General features: G+C 48.8%; 1 protein-coding gene across 6 annotated transcripts in view; it reads right to left on the bottom strand.

The window, feature by feature from the left end:
- The window catches only part of heatr5b (HEAT repeat containing 5B), a 364356-nt gene that overhangs the window by 264647 nt on the left and 79451 nt on the right, over positions 1–20258 (bottom strand). For all 6 annotated transcript variants that reach the window (XR_008761352.1, XM_055937963.1, XM_055938092.1 and 3 more), the window contains 10 exons: positions 18125–18377; positions 17640–17885; positions 16855–16982; positions 11360–11504; positions 10732–10882; positions 8925–9049; positions 2914–3015; positions 2670–2792; positions 716–867; positions 258–471 (listed from right to left, as the gene is read on the bottom strand). Coding sequence is in view for 5 of the 6 variants with exons in the window: in XM_055937963.1 (XP_055793938.1) it covers positions 258–471; positions 716–867; positions 2670–2792; positions 2914–3015; positions 8925–9049; positions 10732–10882; positions 11360–11504; positions 16855–16982; positions 17640–17885; positions 18125–18377 (1639 nt within the window). In the remaining variant the exon portion in view is untranslated. The remainder of the gene's footprint in view (positions 1–257; positions 472–715; positions 868–2669; positions 2793–2913; positions 3016–8924; positions 9050–10731; positions 10883–11359; positions 11505–16854; positions 16983–17639; positions 17886–18124; positions 18378–20258) is intronic.

The following is a 20258-nucleotide window of genomic DNA, read 5'->3' as shown; positions in this document are numbered from 1 at the left end:
GATCTGTCAGGTGGACATTTTCAGTAGTAAAAGACTGAAGGGAGTGAATTAGGGGGGGGAAAAATAGATTTAGATTTGGTTTATCGGAGGTCAACATTTGAGGCTTGTGCCCCACATTCAGGAAATAGTGGTACTGTTCTGTTCCTGTGCCATGCGCCCACTAGGTTCTCCAAAACCCGGGTTCCCTCCTGTACGGGCCTGCAGCTCCGTGACCGTTTTAACCCTGTGTGTGCAGTATTTCTACCAACAGTACATACTGTTCTGTTCCTCTGCCATGCCCACTAGGTTCTCCAGAACCCGGATTCCCTCCTGTACGGCCTGCAGCTCCGTGACCGTGCCCGGGCGACTCCTCTCCACCTCTTTCAGCTTCTCTACCATGAGCGGCGCCAGGGCGTGGATGTATGGGGTGGATAACGCTCGGCTGGGGTGCTGGAACACGGACAGGAGGAGTTGGTAACACCGCGCCTGGACCTGAGAGGGAGAGACCGATTACTGACATGCACACATTCAGAGACAAACGGAGACTTGGGGGTGTATGTGTCTTAGAGAGGGAATGAAGCAAAAAGACAATTCTGTGTCCTTTGACAATAGACATTAAAGGGGTCAGAGGAGTTCAACGCTTTAATGAAGCTGTGGGTGTGTGTGTGTGTGTGTGTGTGTGTGTGTGTGTGTGTGTGTGTGTGTGTGTGTGTGTGTGTGTGTGTGTGTGTCGTACCCAGGGGTCAGAGGAGATGAGTGCGTTCCTATAGCGTTCCATACAGCCCTGCTGCAGCACAGTGACTCCTATGACCTCTGAACTGGCAGACAGCAGGAAGAGGGTCATGGCTGTCAGCATACTGACCTCATCCATGTTGGGACGAGACTCATCTGAGGAACACGCATTACAGGTCAATTACAACATTATCAGCAGGCCACGGCTAGGCCTGGACAGACACCTACACAGCATCCTGACACAATGGGTAGATGGGAAACACCCGGCTACCAGTAATCCTTCTAGAACAGTATGTTACCTGGTGGAGAATATTCTAGAACAGTGTGTATGTTACCTGGTGGAGAATATTCTAGGACACTGTGTATGTTACCTGGCGGAGAATATTCTAGAACAGTGTGTATTGTTACCTGGTGGAGAATATTCTAGGACACTGTGTATTGTTACCTGGTGGAGAATATTCTAGAACAGTGTGTATTGTTACCTGGTGGAGAATATTCTAGGACACTGTGTATTGTTACCTGGTGGAGAATATTCTAGGACACTGTGTATTGTTACCTGGTGGAGAATATTCTAGAACAGTGTGTATGTTACCTGGTGGAGAATATTCTAGGACACTGTGTATGTTACCTGGTGGAGAATATTCTAGAACAGTATGCTACCTGGTGGAGAATATTCTAGAACAGTGTGTATGTTACCTGGAGGAGAATATTCTAGAACAGTATGCTACCTGGTGGAGAATATTCTAGAACAGTGTGTATGTTACCTGGAGGAGAATATTCTAGAACAGTATGTATGTTACCTGGTGGAGAATATTCTAGGACACTGTGTATTGTTACCTGGCGGAGAATATTCTAGGACACTGTGTATGTTACCTGGCGGAGAATATTCTAGAACAGTGTGTATGTTACCTGGAGGAGAATATTCTAGAACAGTATGTATGTTACCTGGTGGAGAATATTCTAGAACAGTGTGTATTGTTACCTGGCGGAGAATATTCTAGAACAGTGTGTATTGTTACCTGTTGGAGAATATTCTAGAACAGTGTGTATTGTTACCTGGCGGAGAATATTCTAGAACAGTGTGTATGTTACCTGGTGGAGAATATTCTAGAACAGTGTGTATTGTTACCTGGTTGAGAATATTCTAGAACAGTGTGTATTGTTACCTGGTTGAGAATATTCTAGAACAGTGTGTATTGTTACCTGGTGGAGAATATTCTAAAACAGTGTGTATGTTACCTGGTTGAGAATATTCTAGAACAGTGTGTATGTTACCTGGTTGAGAATATTCTAAAACAGTGTGTATGTTACCTGGTGGAGAATATTCTAGAACAGTGTGTATTGTTACCTGGTGGAGAATATTCTAGAACAGTGTGTATGTTACCTGGTGGAGAATATTCTAGAACAGTGTGTATTGTTACCTGGTTGAGAATATTCTAGAACAGTGTGTATTGTTACCTGGTGGAGAATATTCTAAAACAGTGTGTATGTTACCTGGTTGAGAATATTCTAGAACAGTGTGTATGTTACCTGGTTGAGAATATTCTAAAACAGTGTGTATGTTACCTGGTGGAGAATATTCTAGAACAGTGTGTTACCTGGAGGAGAATATTCTAGAACAGTGTGTATGTTACCTGGTGGAGAATATTCTAGAACAGTGTGTTACCTGGAGGAGAATATTCTAGAACAGTGTGTATTGTTACCTGGTTGAGAATATTCTAGAACAGTGTGTATTGTTACCTGGTGGAGAATATTCTAAAACAGTGTGTATTGTTACCTGGTTGAGAATATTCTAGAACAGTGTGTATTGTTACCTGGTGGAGAATATTCTAGAACAGTGTGTATGTTACCTGGTTGAGAATATTCTAGAACAGTGTGTATGTTACCTGGTTGAGAATATTCTAAAACAGTGTGTATGTTACCTGGTGGAGAATATTCTAGAACAGTGTGTAAGTTACCTGGTTGAGAATATTCTAGAACAGAAGCCAGACTACTCCTAATCAGTCCTGTCCACTGAGTGGGAGTCTTGTCAGCCCGGGCCAGAGGAGAGGTGATGATGGTCTTTATACCCTGTAGAGCAGCTGAGACAGGCAGGGGGATGGAGTTATCAGGTGTCTTTATAAATGATGTGTGTGTGTGTGTGTGTGTGTGTGTGTGTGTGTGTGTGTGTGTGTGTGTGTGTGTGTGTGTGTGTGTGTGTACCTGACACTGGCAGGGGTATGGAGTTATCAGGTGTCTTCACAGCCGTCTCCTTCAGGACCCCGGTTATCAGGAAGAGTACAGTTGGGAGGATGGTCATGCTGCCTGTGGGGGGAGGGAGGACGACGACAGACATGAGGAATGACAGAGAGAGAGACTTGTATCCTTCAGTAATGAGGAATGAGAGAGAAGGACTTGTATCCTTCAGTAATGAGGAATGATAGAGAGAGAGACTTGTATCCTTCAGTAATGAGGAATGAGAGAGGGACTTTTATCCTTCAGTAATGAGGAATGAGAGAGAGAGGGACTTGTATCCCTTCAGTAATGAGGAATGAGAGAGAGAGACTTGTATCCTTCAGTAATGAGGAATGAGAGAGAGAGAGAGAGACTTGTATCCTTCAGTAATGAGGAATGAGAGAGAGAGAGACTTGTATCCCTTCAGTAATGAGGAATGAGAGAGAGACTTGTATCCCTTCAGTAATGAGGAATGAGAGAGAGAGAGGGACTTGTATCATTCAGTAATGAGGAATGAGAGAGAGAGACTTGTATCCCTTCAGTAATGAGGAATGAGAGAGAGGGACTTGTATCCTTCAGTAATGAGGAATGATAGAGAGGGACTTGTATCCTTCAGTAATGAGGAATGAGAGAGACTTGTATCCTTCAGTAATGAGGAATGAGAGAGAGAGAGAGACTTGTATCCTTCAATAATGAGGAATGAGAGAGAGAGACTTGTTATCCTTCAGTAATGAGGAATGAGAGAGAGAGGGACTTGTATCCTTCAGTAATGAGGAATGAGAGAGAGAGACTTGTTATCCTTCAGTAATGAGGAATGAGAGAGAGAGAGAGACTTGTATCCTTCAGTAATGAGGAATGAGAGAGAGAGACTTGTTATCCTTCAGTAATGAGGAATGAGAGAGAGAGAGAGACTTGTATCCCTTCAGTAATGAGGAATGAGAGAGAGAGAGACTTGTATCCCTTCAGTAATGAGGAATGAGAGAGAGACTTGTATCCCTTCAGTAATGAGGAATGAGAGAGAGAGAGAGACTTGTATCCCTTCAGTAATGAGGAATGAGAGAGAGAGAGAGACTTGTATCCCTTCAGTAATGAGGAATGAGAGAGACTTGTATCCTTCAGTAATGAGGAATGAGAGAGAGAGAGGGACTTGTATCCTTCAGTAATGAGGAATGAGAGAGAGAGAGGGACTTGTATCCTTCAGTAATGAGGAATGAGAGAGAGGGACTTGTATCCTTCAGTAATGAGGAATGAGAGAGAGGGACTTGTATCCTTCAGTAATGAGGAATGAGAGAGAGAGAGACTTGTTATCCTTCAGTAATGAGGAATGAGAGAGAGAGATTTGTATCCTTCAGTAATGAGGAATGAGAGAGGGACTTGTATCCTTCAGTAATGAGGAATGAGAGAGAGAGACTTGTATCCCTTCAGTAATCCTTCACTCCATCCTACACCAATACTCCTTTTAAAACTGCCATATGCAATAGTTCAATCAATGTACTGAAGGATACAAGGGTATCAATTGAAATGACGATTGGACGGCAGTAACCATTGCAGAATGCACCTTTTATATGTCAACAAGGCAAACAGACCTGTTCTATAAGCGTCATGTTTATCCCTGTCCCTAATCTCAGTGGCCCTGAAATCCCTAATCTGTCAATGGCCCTGAAATCCCTGTCCCTAATCTCTCTGTGGCCCTGAAATCCCTGTCCCTAATCTCTGTGGCCCTGAAATCCCTGTCCCTAATCTCTCTGTGGCCCTGAAATCCCTGTCCCTAATATGTCAGTGGCCTTGTAATCCCTGTCCCTAATCTCTGCGGCCCTGAAATCCCTGTCCTTAATCTCTCAGTAGCCCTGAAATCCCTGTCCCTAATCTGTCAGTAGCCCTGAAATCCCTGTCCCTAATCTCTGTGGCCCTGAAATCCCTGTCCCTAATCTCTGTGGCCCTGAAATCCCTGTCCCTAATCTGTCAGTGGCCCTGAAATCCCTGTCCCTAATCTCTGTGGCCCTAAAATCCCTGTCCCTAATCTCTCTATGGCCCTGAAATCCCTGTCCCTAATCTGTCAGTGGCACTGAAATCCCTGTCCCTAATCTCTGTAGCCCTGAAATCCCTGTCCCTAATCTCTGTAGCCCTGAAATCCCTGTCCCTAATAAATCAGTGGCCCTGAAATCCCTGTCCCTAATCTGTCAGTGGCCCTGAAATCCCTGTCCCTAATCTCTGTGGCCCTGAAATCCCTGTCCCTAATCTCAGTGGCCCTGAAATCCCTGTCCCTAATCTCAGTGGCCTAGAAATCCCTGTCCCTAATCTGTCAGTAGCCCTGAAATCCCTGTCCCTAATCTCTGTGGCCCTGAAATCCCTGTCCCTAATCTGTCAGTGGCCCTGAAATCCCTGTCCCTAATCTCTGTGGCCCTGAAATCCCTGTCCCTAATCTGTCAGTGGCCCTGAAATCCCTGTCCCTAATCTGTCAGTGGCCCTGAAATCCCTGTCCCTAATCTGTCAGTGGCCCTGAAATCCCTGTCCCTAATCTCTGTGGCCCTGAAATCCCTGTCCCTAATCTGTCAGTAGCCCTGAAATCCCTGTCCCTAATCTCTGTGGCCCTGAAATCCCTGTCCCTAATCTGTCAGTGGCCCTGAAATCCCTGTCCCTAATCTCTGTGGCCCTGAAATCCCTGTCCCTAATCTCTGTGGCCCTGAAATCCCTGTCCCTAATCTGTCAGTGGCCCTGAAATCCCTGTCCCTAATCTGTCAGTGGCCCTGAAATCCCTGTCCCTAATCTGTCAGTGGCCCTGAAATCCCTGTCCCTAATCTCAGTGGCCCTGAAATCCCTGTCCCTAATCTCTGTGGCCCTGAAATCCCTGTCCCTAATCTCTGTGGCCCTGAAATCCCTGTCCCTAATCTCTGTGGCCCTGAAATCCCTGTCCCTAATCTCTGTGGCCCTGAAATCCCTGTCCCTAATCTCTGTGGCCCTGAAATCCCTGTCCCTAATCTGTCAGTGGCCCTGAAATCCCTGTCCCTAATCTCGGTAGCCCTGAAATCCCTGTCCCTAATCTGTCAGTAGCCCTGAAATCCCTGTCCCTAATCTGTCAGTGGCCCTGAAATCCCTGTCCCTAATCTGTCAGTTGCCCTGAAATCCCTGTCCCTAATCTGTCAGTAGCCCTGAAATCCCTGTCCCTAATCTCTGTGGCCCTGAAATCCCTGTCCCTAATCTGTCAGTGGCCCTGAAATCCCTGTCCCTAATCTGTCAGTGGCCCTGAAATCCCTGTCCCTAATCTGTCAGTAGCCCTGAAATCCCTGTCCCTAATCTGTCAGTGGCCCTGAAATCCCTGGCCCTAATCTGTCAGTGGCCCTGAAATCCCTGGCCCTAATCTCTGTGGCCCTGAAATCCCTGTCCCTAATCTGTCAGTAGCCCTGAAATCCCTGTCCCTAATCTGTCAGTAGCCCTGAAATCCCTGTCCCTAATCTGTCAGTAGCCCTGAAATCCCTGTCCCTAAATGTCAGTAGCCCTGAAATCCCTGTCCCTAAATGTCAGTAGCCCTGAAATCCCTGTCCCTAATCTGTCAGTGGCCCTGAAATCCCTGGCCCTAATCTCTGTGGCCCTGAAATCCCTGGCCCTAATCTCTGTGGCCCTGAAATCCCTGTCCCTAATCTGTCAGTAGCCCTGAAATCCCTGTCCCTAATCTGTCAGTAGCCCTGAAATCCCTGTCCCTAATCTCAGTGGCCCTGTAATCCCTGTCCCTAATCTCTGTGGCCCTGAAATCCCTGTCCCTAATCTCTCTGTGGCCCTGAAATCCCTGTCCCTAATCTGTCTGTGGCCCTGAAATCCCTGTCCCTAATCTGTCAGTAGCCCTGAAATCCCTGTCCCTAATCTGTCAGTGGCCCTGAAATCCCTGTTCTTAATCTCAGTGGCCCTGAAATCCCTGTCCCTAATCTCTGTGGCCCTGAAATCCCTGTCCCTAATCTGTCAGTGGCCCTGAAATCCCTGGCCCTAATCTGTCAGTAGCCCTGAAATCCCTGTCCCTAATCTGTCAGTGGCCCTGAAATCCCTGTCCCTAATCTGTCAGTAGCCCTGAAATCCCTGTCCCTAATCTCTGTGGCCCTGAAATCCCTGTCTCTAATCTCTGTGGCCCTGAAATCCCTGTCCCTAATCTGTCAGTGGCCCTGAAATCCCTGTCCCTAATCTCGGTAGCCCTGAAATCCCTGTCCCTAATCTCTGTGGCCCTGAAATCCCTGTCCCTAATCTGTCAGTGGCCCTGAAATCCCTGTCCCTAATCTGTCAGTGGCCCTGAAATCCCTGTCCCTAATCTCTCGGTAACCCTGAAATCCCTGTCCCTAATCTGTCAGTGGCCCTGAAATCCCTGTCCCTAATCTGTCAGTGGCCCTGAAATCCCTGTCCCTAATCTGTCAGTGGCCCTGAAATCCCTGTCCCTAATCTGTCAGTGGCCCTGAAACCCCTGTCCCTAATCTGTCAGTGGCCCTGAAATCCCTGTCCCTAATCTGTCAGTAGCCCTGAAATCCCTGTCCCTAATCTGTCAGTGGCCCTGAAATCCCTGTCCCTAATCTGTCAGTGGCCCTGAAATCCCTGTCCCTAATCTGTCAGTGGCCCTGAAACCCCTGTCCCTAATCTCTGTGGCCCTGAAATCCCTAATCTACCAGTGGCCTAGAAATACCTGTCCCTAATCTGTCAGTGGCCCTGAAATCCCAGTCCCTAATCTCTGTGGCCCTGAAATCCCTGTCCCTAATCTGTCAGTGGCCCTGAAATCCCTGTCCCTAATCTGTCAGGAACCCTGAAATCCCTATCCCTAATCTGTCAGGAACCCTGAAATCCCTATCCCTAATCTGTCAGGAACCCTGAAATTACCTGTCCCTAATCTGTCAGGAACCCTGAAATTCCTGTCCCTAATCTGTCAGTGGCCCTGAACTCCCTGTCCCTAATCTCTGTGGCCCTGAAATCCTAGTGCCTAATCTGTCAGTGGCCCTGAAATCCCTGTCCCTAATCTGTCAGAGCCCCTGAAATTACCTGTCCCTAATCTCTCGGTAACCCTGAAATCCCTGTCCCTAATCTGTCAGTGGCCCTGAAATCCCTGTCCCTAATCTGTCAGTGGCCCTGAAATCCCTGTCCCTAATCTGTCAGTGGCCCTGAAATCCCTGTCCCTAATCTGTCAGTGGCCCTGAAATCCCTGTCCCTAATCTGTCAGTGGCCCTGAAATCCCTGTCCCTAATCTGTCAGTGGCCCTGAAATCCCTGTCCCTAATCTGTCTGTGGCCCTGAAATCCCTGTCCCTAATCTGTCAGTAACCCTGAAATCCCTGTCCCTAATCTCAGTGGCCCTGAAATCCCTGTCCCTAATCTGTCAGTGGCCCTGAAATCCCTGTGCCTAATCTGTCAGTAGCCCTGAAATCCCTGTGCCTAATCTGTCAGTAGCCCTGAAATCCCTGTGCCTAATCTGTCAGTGGCCCTGAAATCCCTGTCCCTAATCTGTCAGTGGCCCTGAAATCCCTGTCCCTAATCTGTCAGTAACCCTGAAATCCCTGTCCCTAATCTCAGTGGCCCTGAAATCCCTGTCCCTAATCTGTCAGTGGCCCTGAAATCCCTGTCCCTAATCTGTCAGTAACCCTGAAATCCCTGTGCCTAATCTGTCAGTGGCCCTGAAATCCCTGTCCCTAATCTGTCAGGAACCCTGAAATCCCTGTCCCTAATCTGTCAGTAGCCCTGAAATCCTAACTGAATCATCTCTGTTTCTCTATCGTTTCACACCCAGTGTGACTCAGTTGATTTCCAGGATAATCTGACACTCAGAAAGCTTCAGTCTCAGACATAACAACCACAGACCCAGGGTGAGACGGATCCAACGGGAGAGAGGCTATTGAGCCCGACTTGAATCTAAAGGCAGAGAGGTGAACACTAGAACTCTGTCATTAGCAGTATAACACACCACAACATGACAAGGCAATGCCTCACAGGAGACATTCTGAGTCTGTGTGGTCAGGTGTGTTTGTCTGCGTGTTACCTGCGGGGGAGCATAGCGACGGCAGCTGGGCCAGTATAGACACAGTGTGAGCCACCAGCCGGGTGCTCTCCTCAGTCAGACGAGGCTGGGGCCGGAGGGGCAGGTGGCTGGGGGACTCGTTCACCCTGGGAATAATAATGATAATACATGACTTTGGGCTTTTCAATGACCCAAACATGCTGTACAATTAGGGTTGCAGAATTCTGTTAAATTCCCAGAAATCCTGGTTGGAGGGAATAAGCAGGAAATCAAGAATCTTCCAAGCAGGATAACCAGGGCATTGCAACAGAACGACACCGACAGGTTACAACAGAACGACACGTTACAACAGAACGACACCGACAGGTTGTTACAACAGAACGACACGTTACAACAGAACGACACGTTACAACAGAACGACACGTTACAACAGAACGACACGTTACAACAGAACGACACGTTACAACAGAACGACACGTTACAACAGAACGACACGTTACAACAGAACGACACGTTACAACAGAACGACACGTTACAACAGAACGACACGTTACAACAGAACGACACGTTACAACAGAACGACACGTTACGACAGAACGACACGTTACAACAGAACGACACGTTACGACAGAACGACACGTTACGACAGAACGACACATTACAACAGAACGACACGTTACGACAGAACGACACCAACAGGTTACAACAGAACGACACTGACAGGTTACAACAGAACGACACATTACAACAGAACGACACATTACAACAGAACGACACGTTACGACAGAACGACACCAACAGGTTACAACAGAACGACACTGACAGGTTACAACAGAACGACACATTACAACAGAACGACAGGTTACAACAGAACGACACGTTACAACAGAACGACACTGACAGGTTACAACAGAACGACACTGACAGGTTACAACAGAACGACAGGTTACAACAGAACGACACGTTACGTTACAACAGAACGACACGTTACAACAGAACGACACGTTACAACAGAACGACACGTTACAACAGAACGACACGTTACAACAGAACGACACGTTACAACAGAACGACACGTTACGACAGAACGACACTGACAGGTTACGACACTGACAGGTTACGACAGAACGACACGTTACAACAGAACGACACATTACGACAGAACGACACGTTACAACAGAACGACACGTTACGACAGAACGACACGTTACGACAGAACGACACGTTACGACAGAACGACACGTTACGACAGAACGACACGTTACGACAGAACGACACGTTACGACAGAACGACACGTTACGACAGAACGACACTGACAGGTTACGACAGAACGACACGTTACGACAGAACGACAGGTTACAACAGAACGACACGTTACGACAGAACGACACGTTACGACAGAACGACACGTTACGACAGAACGACACTGACAGGTTACGACAGAACGACACGTTACAACAGAACGACAGGTTACAACAGAACGACACTGACAGGTTACAACAGAACGACACGTTACGACAGAACGACACTGACAGGTTACGACAGAACGACACGTTACGACAGAACGACACGTTACGACAGAACGACAGGTTACAACAGAACGACACGTTACAACAGAACGACACGTTACGACAGAACGACACGTTACGACAGAACGACACGTTACGACAGAACGACACGTTACGACAGAACGACACGTTACGACAGAACGACACGTTACGACAGAACGACACGTTACGACAGAACGACACGTTACAACAGAACGACACGTTACAACAGAACAACGAAGCAACAACATAAATGAATAACAATACATTGATGTATTACCTGGTGTTGAGTTGAGGCAAGTGACGAACCAGGATGAACACCAGAAGCTCCATGGCAGCGAAGACGAGGGACTTCCCCGGGAGCAGCTCCCCAGTCTCACCTCCCTCTCCCTGGAGAGACACACCGTCCTTCTCCCCTCCATCCTGCTTCCCTGGAGGAAGTAGAGCAACATGGGGGGAGAACATTCTGAGCCTGTACTTTACAAATCAGTAGTAATGAGCCCGTTTAGTTTGAGGTAAAAAAAAAGGATTTTAAATGAATGTACATTTCAGTGGTATATCCTAACGATAGACTGATAGACTGGATATGCTGGTCTCTATCACCACATGGTTAATGGTTAATTGCTCACATTGTATATAGACTTATTTTTCTACTGTATTATTGACTGTATGTTTGTTTTATTCCATGTGTAACTCTGTGTTGTTGTACGTGTCGAACTGCTTTGCTTTATTCTTGGCCAGGTCGCAATTGTAAATGAGAACTTGTTCTCAACTTGCCTACCTGGTTAAATAAAGGTGAAATACATATTTTTAATTTTTAAATGATGACCATAGGACTTGGCAAGACAGCACAAAGGTATCTGGGACCAGCCTACCCAACAAGGTAACATAGCTGTGTCAGAACTAACCCTGTGTTTCCCTCTGCTGTGTCAGGTGGTCCCGTGCAGCCCGGATGGTCTCCTGCACCACAGCTGTAACTTGGAGCTGGACGGCTGGAGGATCTCTGGTCAGGAGGAGTCTGTGGAGCACGTTGAGCAGCTCTACACCCAACAACTACAATATGAGACCTGGTTAGAGACCCAGCCTGTCAGCTCTATACCCAACAACTACAATATGAGACCTGGTTAGAGACCCGGCCTGTCAGCTCTATACCCAACAACTACAATATGAGACCTGGTTAGAGACCCGGACTGTCAGCTCTACACCCAACAACTACAGACCTGGTTAGAGACCCGGCCTGTCAGCTCTACACCCAACAACTACAATATGAGACCTGGTTAGAGACCCGGCCTGTCAGCTCTATACCCAACAACTACAGACCTGGTTAGAGACCCGGCCTGTCAGCTCTATACCCAACAACTACAGACCTGGTTAGAGACCCGGCCTGTCAGCTCTATACCCAACAACTACAGACCTGGTTAGAGACCCGGCCTGTCAGCTCTATACCCAACAACTACAGACCTGGTTAGAGACCCAGCCTGTCAGCTCTACACCCAACAACTACAGACCTGGTTAGAGACCCAGCCTGTCAGCTCTACACCCAACAACTACAGACCTGGTTAGAGACCCAGCCTGTCAGCTCTACACCCAACAACTACAATATGAGACCTGGTTAGAGACCCGGCCTGTCAGCTCTATACCCAACAACTACAGACCTGGTTAGAGACCCGGCCTGTCAGCTCTATTCCCAACAACTACAGACCTGGTTAGAGACCCAGCCAGTCAGCTCTATACCCAACAACTACAATATGAGACCTGGTTAGAGACCCGGCCTGTCAGCCCTATACCCAACAACTACAGACCTGGTTAGAGACCCAGCCTGTCAGCTCTATACCCAACAACTACAATATGAGACCTGGTTAGAGACCCGGCCTGTCAGCTCTATACCCAACAACTACAGACCTGGTTAGAGACCCGGCTTGTCAGCTCTATACCCAACAACTACAATATGAGACCTGGTTAGAGACCCGGCCTGTCAGCTCTATACCCAATAACTACAGACCTGGTTAGAGACCCAGCCTGTCAGCTCTATACCCAACAACTACAGACCTGGTTAGAGACCCAGCCTGTCAGCTCTATACCCAACAACTACAATATGAGACCTGGTTAGAGACCCGGCCTGTCAGCTCTATACCCAACAACTACAGACCTGGTTAGAGACCCAGCCTGTCAGCTCTATACCCAACAACTACAGACCTGGTTAGAGACCCGGCCTATCAGCTCTATACCCAACAACTACAGACCTGGTTAGAGACCCAGCCTGTCAGCTCTACACCCAACAACTACAATATGAGACCTGGTTAGAGACCCGGCCTGTCAGCTCTATACCCAACAACTACAGACCTGGTTAGAGACCCGGCCTGTCAGCTCTATACCCAACAACTACAATATGAGACCTGGTTAGAGACCCGGCCTGTCAGCTCTATACCCAACAACTACAGACCTGGTTAGAGACCCGGCCTGTCAGCTCTATACCCAACAACTACAGACCTGGTTAGAGACCCAGCCTGTCAGCTCTATACCCAACAACTACAGACCTGGTTAGAGACCCGGCCTGTCAGCTCTATACCCAACAACTACAGACCTGGTTAGAGACCCGGCCTGTCAGCTCTATACCCAACAACTACAATATGAGACCTGGTTAGAGACCCGGCCTGTCAGCTCTATACCCAACAACTACAATATGAGACCTGGTTAGAGACCCGGCCTGTCAGCTCTATACCCAACAACTACAGACCTGGTTAGAGACCCGGCCTGTCAGCTCTATACCCAACAACTACAATATGAGACCTGGTTAGAGACCCAGCCTGTCAGCTCTATACCCAACAACTACAGACCTGGTTAGAGACCCGGCCTGTCAGCTCTATACCCAACAACTACAGACCTGGTTAGAGACCCAGCCTGTCAGCTCTATACCCAACAACTACAATATGAGACCTGGTTAGAGACCCGGCCTGTCAGCTCTACACCCAACAACTACAATATGAGACCTGGTTAGAGACCCAGCCTGTCAGCTCTATACCCAACAACTACAGACCTGGTTAGAGACCCGGCCTGTCAGCTCTATACCCAACAACTACAATATGAGACCTGGTTAGAGACCCAGCCTGTCAGCTCTATACCCAACAACTACAATATGAGACCTGGTTAGAGACCCGGCCTGTCAGCTCTATACCCAACAACTACAGACCTGGTTAGAGACCCGGCCTGTCAGCTCTATACCCAACAACTACAATATGAGACCTGGTTAGAGACCCGGACTGTCAGCTCTACACCCAACAACTACAGACCTGGTTAGAGACCCGGCCTGTCAGCTCTACACCCAACAACTACAATATGAGACCTGGTTAGAGACCCGGCCTGTCAGCTCTATACCCAACAACTACAGACCTGGTTAGAGACCCGGCCTGTCAGCTCTATACCCAACAACTACAGACCTGGTTAGAGACCCGGCCTGTCAGCTCTATACCCAACAACTACAGACCTGGTTAGAGACCCGGCCTGTCAGCTCTATACCCAACAACTACAGACCTGGTTAGAGACCCAGCCTGTCAGCTCTATACCCAACAACTACAGACCTGGTTAGAGACCCGGCCTGTCAGCTCTATACCCAACAACTACAGACCTGGTTAGAGACCCAGCCTGTCAGCTCTACACCCAACAACTACAGACCTGGTTAGAGACCCAGCCTGTCAGCTCTACACCCAACAACTACAGACCTGGTTAGAGACCCAGCCTGTCAGCTCTACACCCAACAACTACAATATGAGACCTGGTTAGAGACCCGGCCTGTCAGCTCTATACCCAACAACTACAGACCTGGTTAGAGACCCGGCCTGTCAGCTCTATTCCCAACAACTACAGACCTGGTTAGAGACCCAGCCAGTCAGCTCTATACCCAACAACTACAATATGAGACCTGGTTAGAGACCCGGCCTGTCAGCCCTATACCCAACAACTACAGACCTGGTTAGAGACCCAGCCTGTCAGCTCTATACCCAACAACTACAATATGAGACCTGGTTAGAGACCCGGCCTGTCAGCTCTATACCCAACAACTACAGACCTGGTTAGAGACCCGGCTTGTCAGCTCTATACCCAACAACTACAATATGAGACCTGGTTAGAGACCCGGCCTGTCAGCTCTATACCCAACAACTACAGACCTGGTTAGAGACCCAGCCTGTCAGCTCTATACCCAACAACTACAGACCTGGTTAGAGACCCAGCCTGTCAGCTCTATACCCAACAACTACAATATGAGACCTGGTTAGAGACCCGGCCTGTCAGCTCTATACCCAACAACTACAGACCTGGTTAGAGACCCAGCCTGTCAGCTCTATACCCAACAACTACAGACCTGGTTAGAGACCCGGCCTATCAGCTCTATACCCAACAACTACAGACCTGGTTAGAGACCCAGCCTGTCAGCTCTACACCCAACAACTACAATATGAGACCTGGTTAGAGACCCGGCCTGTCAGCTCTATACCCAACAACTACAGACCTGGTTAGAGACCCGGCCTGTCAGCTCTATACCCAACAACTACAATATGAGACCTGGTTAGAGACCCGGCCTGTCAGCTCTATACCCAACAACTACAGACCTGGTTAGAGACCCGGCCTGTCAGCTCTATACCCAACAACTACAGACCTGGTTAGAGACCCAGCCTGTCAGCTCTATACCCAACAACTACAGACCTGGTTAGAGACCCGGCCTGTCAGCTCTATACCCAACAACTACAGACCTGGTTAGAGACCCGGCCTGTCAGCTCTATACCCAACAACTACAATATGAGACCTGGTTAGAGACCCGGCCTGTCAGCTCTATACCCAACAACTACAATATGAGACCTGGTTAGAGACCCGGCCTGTCAGCTCTATACCCAACAACTACAGACCTGGTTAGAGACCCGGCCTGTCAGCTCTATACCCAACAACTACAATATGAGACCTGGTTAGAGACCCAGCCTGTCAGCTCTATACCCAACAACTACAGACCTGGTTAGAGACCCGGCCTGTCAGCTCTATACCCAACAACTACAGACCTGGTTAGAGACCCAGCCTGTCAGCTCTATACCCAACAACTACAATATGAGACCTGGTTAGAGACCCGGCCTGTCAGCTCTACACCCAACAACTACAATATGAGACCTGGTTAGAGACCCAGCCTGTCAGCTCTATACCCAACAACTACAGACCTGGTTAGAGACCCGGCCTGTCAGCTCTATACCCAACAACTACAATATGAGACCTGGTTAGAGACCCAGCCTGTCAGCTCTATACCCAACAACTACAATATGAGACCTGGTTAGAGACCCGGCCTGTCAGCTCTATACCCAACAACTACAGACCTGGTTAGAGACCCGGCCTGTCAGCTCTATACCCAACAACTACAATATGAGACCTGGTTAGAGACCCGGCCTGTCAGCTCTATACCCAACAACTACAGACCTGGTTAGAGACCCAGCCTGTCAGCTCTATACCCAACAACTACAGACCTGGTTAGAGACCCAGCCTGTCAGCTCTATACCCAACAACTACAATATGAGACCTGGTTAGAGACCCAGCCTGTCAGCTCTATACCCAACAACTACAGACCTGGTTAGAGACCCGGACTGTCAGCTCTATACCCAACAACTACAGACCTGGTTAGAGACCCGGACTGTCAGCTCTATACCCAACAACTACAGACCTGGTTAGAGACACAGCCTGTCAGCTCTATACCCAACAACTACAATATGAGACCTGGTTAGAGACCCAGCCTGTCAGCTCTATACCCAACAACTACAGACCTGGTTAGAGACCCGGCCTGTCAGCTCTATACCCAACAACTACAATATGAGACCTGGTTAGAGACCCAGCCTGTCAGCTCTATACCCAACAACTACAATATGAGACCTGGTTAGAGACCCGGACTGTCAGCTCTACACCCAACAACTACAGACCTGGTTAGAGACCCGGCCTGTCAGCTCTATACCCAACAACTACAGACCTGGTTAGAGACCCGGCCTGTCAGCTCTATACCCAACAACTACAATATGAGACCTGGTTAGAGACCCGGCCTGTCAGCTCTATACCCAACAACTACAATATGAGACCTGGTTAGAGACCCAGCCTGTCAGCTCTATACCCAACAACTACAGACCTGGTTAGAGACCCAGCCTGTCAGCTCTATACCCAACAACTACAATATGAGACCTGGTTAGAGACCCGGCCTGTCAGCTCTACACCCAACAACTACAGACCTGGTTAGAGACCCGGCCTGTCAGCTCTACACCCAACAACTACAGACCTGGTTAGAGACCCGGCCTGTCAGCTCTATACCCAACAACTACAATATGAAACCTGGACCTCTCTCTCTCTCTCTCCCTCTCTCCCTCTCTCCCTCAGTTATCTTTACCTGGTCTTCACTGATGTGTGTCCTGGCGCAGGGAGAGTCCAGTAGGGTACATAGAGCCTGTAGACATGACATGACATGTTCTATCGGTTCCTCAGGTCTTGGGAAACACAGGAACTCAATACTGACACCTGGCAGACACAGAGTGGGTAATTATCATGGGAAACACAGGAACTCAATACTGACACCTGGCAGACACAGAGTGGGTAATTATCATGGGAAACACAGGAACTCAATACTGACACCTGGCAGACACAGAGTGGGTAGTTATCATGGGAAACACAGGAACTCAATACTGACACCTGGCAGACACAGAGTGGGTAGTTATCATGGGAAACACAGGAACTCAATACTGACACCTGGCAGACACAGAGTGGGTAGTTATCATGGGAAACGTCTGTCTGTGTGTTTGTGTCTGTGTGTGTGTCTGTGTGTGTGTGTGTCTGTCTGTGTCTGTCTGTGTGTGTCTGTGTGTGTCTGTGTCTGTCTGTGTCTGTCTGTGTCTGTCTGTGTCTGTCTGTGTCTGTCTGTGTCTGTCTGTGTCTGTCTGTCTGTGTCTGTGTCTGTCTGTGTCTGTGTGTGTGTCTGTGTGTGTGTCTGTGTGTGTGTCTGTGTGTGTGTGTGTGTGTGTGTGTGTGTGTGTGTGTGTGTGTCTGTCTGTGTGTCTGTCTGTGTCTGTGTCTGTCTGTGTCTGTCTGTGTCTGTCTGTGTCTGTCTGTGTCTGTCTGTGTCTGTCTGTGTCTGTCTGTCTGTGTCTGTCTGTGTCTGTCTGTGTCTGTCATCCATACCCAACATCAGATGCATTCTGTCCTTAATCAGGTCCTCCAGGCTCTGAGTAGGTCCAGGGTTTCCCAGGGGGTAGACTGGCGCCCCAGACACCTGTGGAGGGACAGCAGGGGCCTCCTCTTCCCCCTCCCCGGCCCCGAAGCTGGTGCTGCTCAGCCAGAGGGCCACAGCGTGGAGAACAGGGGCCCAGGAGCCACGGTAATGGAGACGGGCTGTGTCGATGGTCTCTGGGGTGTAGAAGGCACCACCTGAACAACACAGGAAAACAGGCTTGTCAGGAGGTATTGTCCTTTTAAGAGACAGTAGTAGATTGGCACCCAATCTGTCACACAAAGTCATGAACAAGTTGTAGGGACAGTTTCCCGGGAAACAGATGAACCAAGTCTAGAAAAGCATGTTCAGTTGAGAGATTCTCCATTTAAAAGCCTTTTTAGTCCAGGCTTAATCTGTGGTTTAAGACTGTCCATAGTGTTGAATTGTGGTGTACCGTCGGGAGGAAGTTGGCTCGAGAACTCAGCAGGAAGTGTGAGCAGAGCGTAGTCTCTGAGGACAGCCAACCACAGCCGAGACAGAGACGGTAGCTCAGGCTGCACCAGCATAATCAGGCTATCGGGAGGAAGAATGTCCGCTCCCTCCTCCTCCTCCTCTTCCTCATCCTCGTCTCCTCCTCCTCCTGCCTTCACCTCCTTCACCGGCCGAGACTCTGCTTCCTTCTTTATCTTCATGGCCACCACATACACCTGAAAGATGGGGGAGGGAGAGAACGAGAGCACAAGAGAGAGAGAGAGAACGAGAGAGAGAACGAGAGAGAGAGAACGAGAGAGAGAGAACGAGAGAGAGAGAACGAGAGAGAGAGAACGAGAGAGAAAGAACGAGAGAGAGAGAACGAGAGAGAGAGAACGAGAGAGAGAGAACGAGAGAGAGAGAACGAGAGAGAGAGAACGAGAGAGAGAGAACGAGAGAGAGAGAACGAGAGAGAGAGAACGAGAGAGGGAGAGGCAGAGAGGGAGAGGCAGAGAGAGAGAGAGAGGCAGAGAGAGAGAGAACGAGAGAGAGAACGAGAGAGAACGAGATAGAGAGAACGAGAGAGAGAACGAGAGAGAGAGAGAACGAGAGAGAACGAGAGAGAGAACGAGAGAGAGAGAGAGAGAGAACGAGAGAACGAGAGAACGAGAGAACGAGAGAGAGAGAAACAGAGAGAGAGAGAAACAGAGAGAGAAACAGAGAGAGAAGAAAATAGTTGGTGAGAGAGAGAGAGAGAAAGAGAGACTAACTATGTTTTCATCCAACCTGTTTGTCAGTAAAGAACATAAAACATGTCATGACAGGACTCATGGCCTGATGGAAACAGCAAATGTCGGTAGACTTTAAAAATGTCCACAAAACAAAATACGTTAGACAAGGTAGGATATTTTTATATCTTTCAAATTAAATTAAGTCCTTATCTGTTTTATAAGTCTACTTCAAATAGCCTACAGCCAAGACAAAGATAAACGAGGTCAGAGACCCACTAAAACAGCATCGCCACCCTCAAGGTTCTGAGTCTGTATGACAGGGTTGGTCCAACAGTGGTTCAAGGTCTGTCTGACAGGGTTGGTCCTACAGTGGTTCTGAGTCTGTCTGACAGGGTTGGTCCTACAGTGGTTCTGAGTCTGTCTGACAGGGTTGGTCCTACAGTGGTTCTGAGCCTGTCTGACAGGGTTGGTTCAACAGTGGTTCTGAGCCTGACAGGGTTGGTCCTACAGTGGTTCTGAGTCTGTCTGACAGGGTTGGTCCAACAGTGGTTCTGAGCCTGTCTGACAGGGTTGGTTCAACAGTGGTTCTGAGATGGTCTGACAGGGTTGGTCCAACAGTGGTTCTGAGTGTCTGACAGGGTTGGTCCTACAGTGGTTCTGAGTCTGTCTGACAGGGTTGGTCCTACAGTGGTTCTGAGCCTGACAGGGTTGGTCCAACAGTGGTTCTGAGCCTGTCTGACAGGGTTGGTCCAACAGTGGTTCTGAGCCTGTCTGACAGGGTTGGTCCAACAGTGGTTCTGAGTCTGTCTGGCAGGGTTGGTCCTACAGTGGTTCTGAGCCTGACAGGGTTGGTCCAACAGTGGTTCTGAGCCTGACAGGGTTGGTCCAACAGTGGTTCTGAGTCTGTCTGGCAGGGTTGGTCCTACAGTGGTTCTGAGCCTGACAGGGTTGGTCCAACAGTGGTTCTGAGCCTGACAGGGTTGGTCCTACAGTGGTTCTGAGCCTGTCTGACAGGGTTGGTCCAACAGTGGTTCTGAGTGTCTGACAGGGTTGGTCCTACAGTGGTTCTGAGTCTGTCTGACAGGGTTGGTCCTACAGTGGTTCTGAGCCTGTCTGACAGGGTTGGTCCTACAGTGGTTCTGAGTCTGTCTGACAGGGTTGGTCCTACAGTGGTTCTGAGCCTGACAGGGTTGGTCCAACAGTGGTTCTGAGCCTGACAGGGTTGGTCCAACAGTGGTTCTGAGCCTGTCTGACAGGGTTGGTCCAACAGTGGTTCTGAGTCTGTCTGGCAGGGTTGGTCCTACAGTGATTCTGAGTCTGTCTGACAGGGTTGGTCCTACAGTGGTTCTGAGTCTGTCTGACAGGGTTGGTCCTACAGTGGTTCTG

This window comes from Salvelinus fontinalis, chromosome 1 (genome assembly GCF_029448725.1).
Source record: "Salvelinus fontinalis isolate EN_2023a chromosome 1, ASM2944872v1, whole genome shotgun sequence".
NCBI lineage: Eukaryota > Metazoa > Chordata > Actinopteri > Salmoniformes > Salmonidae > Salvelinus > Salvelinus fontinalis.
The sequence above is the reverse complement of the archived record's forward strand: the minus strand, read 5'-3'. Positions and strand labels throughout refer to the sequence as shown.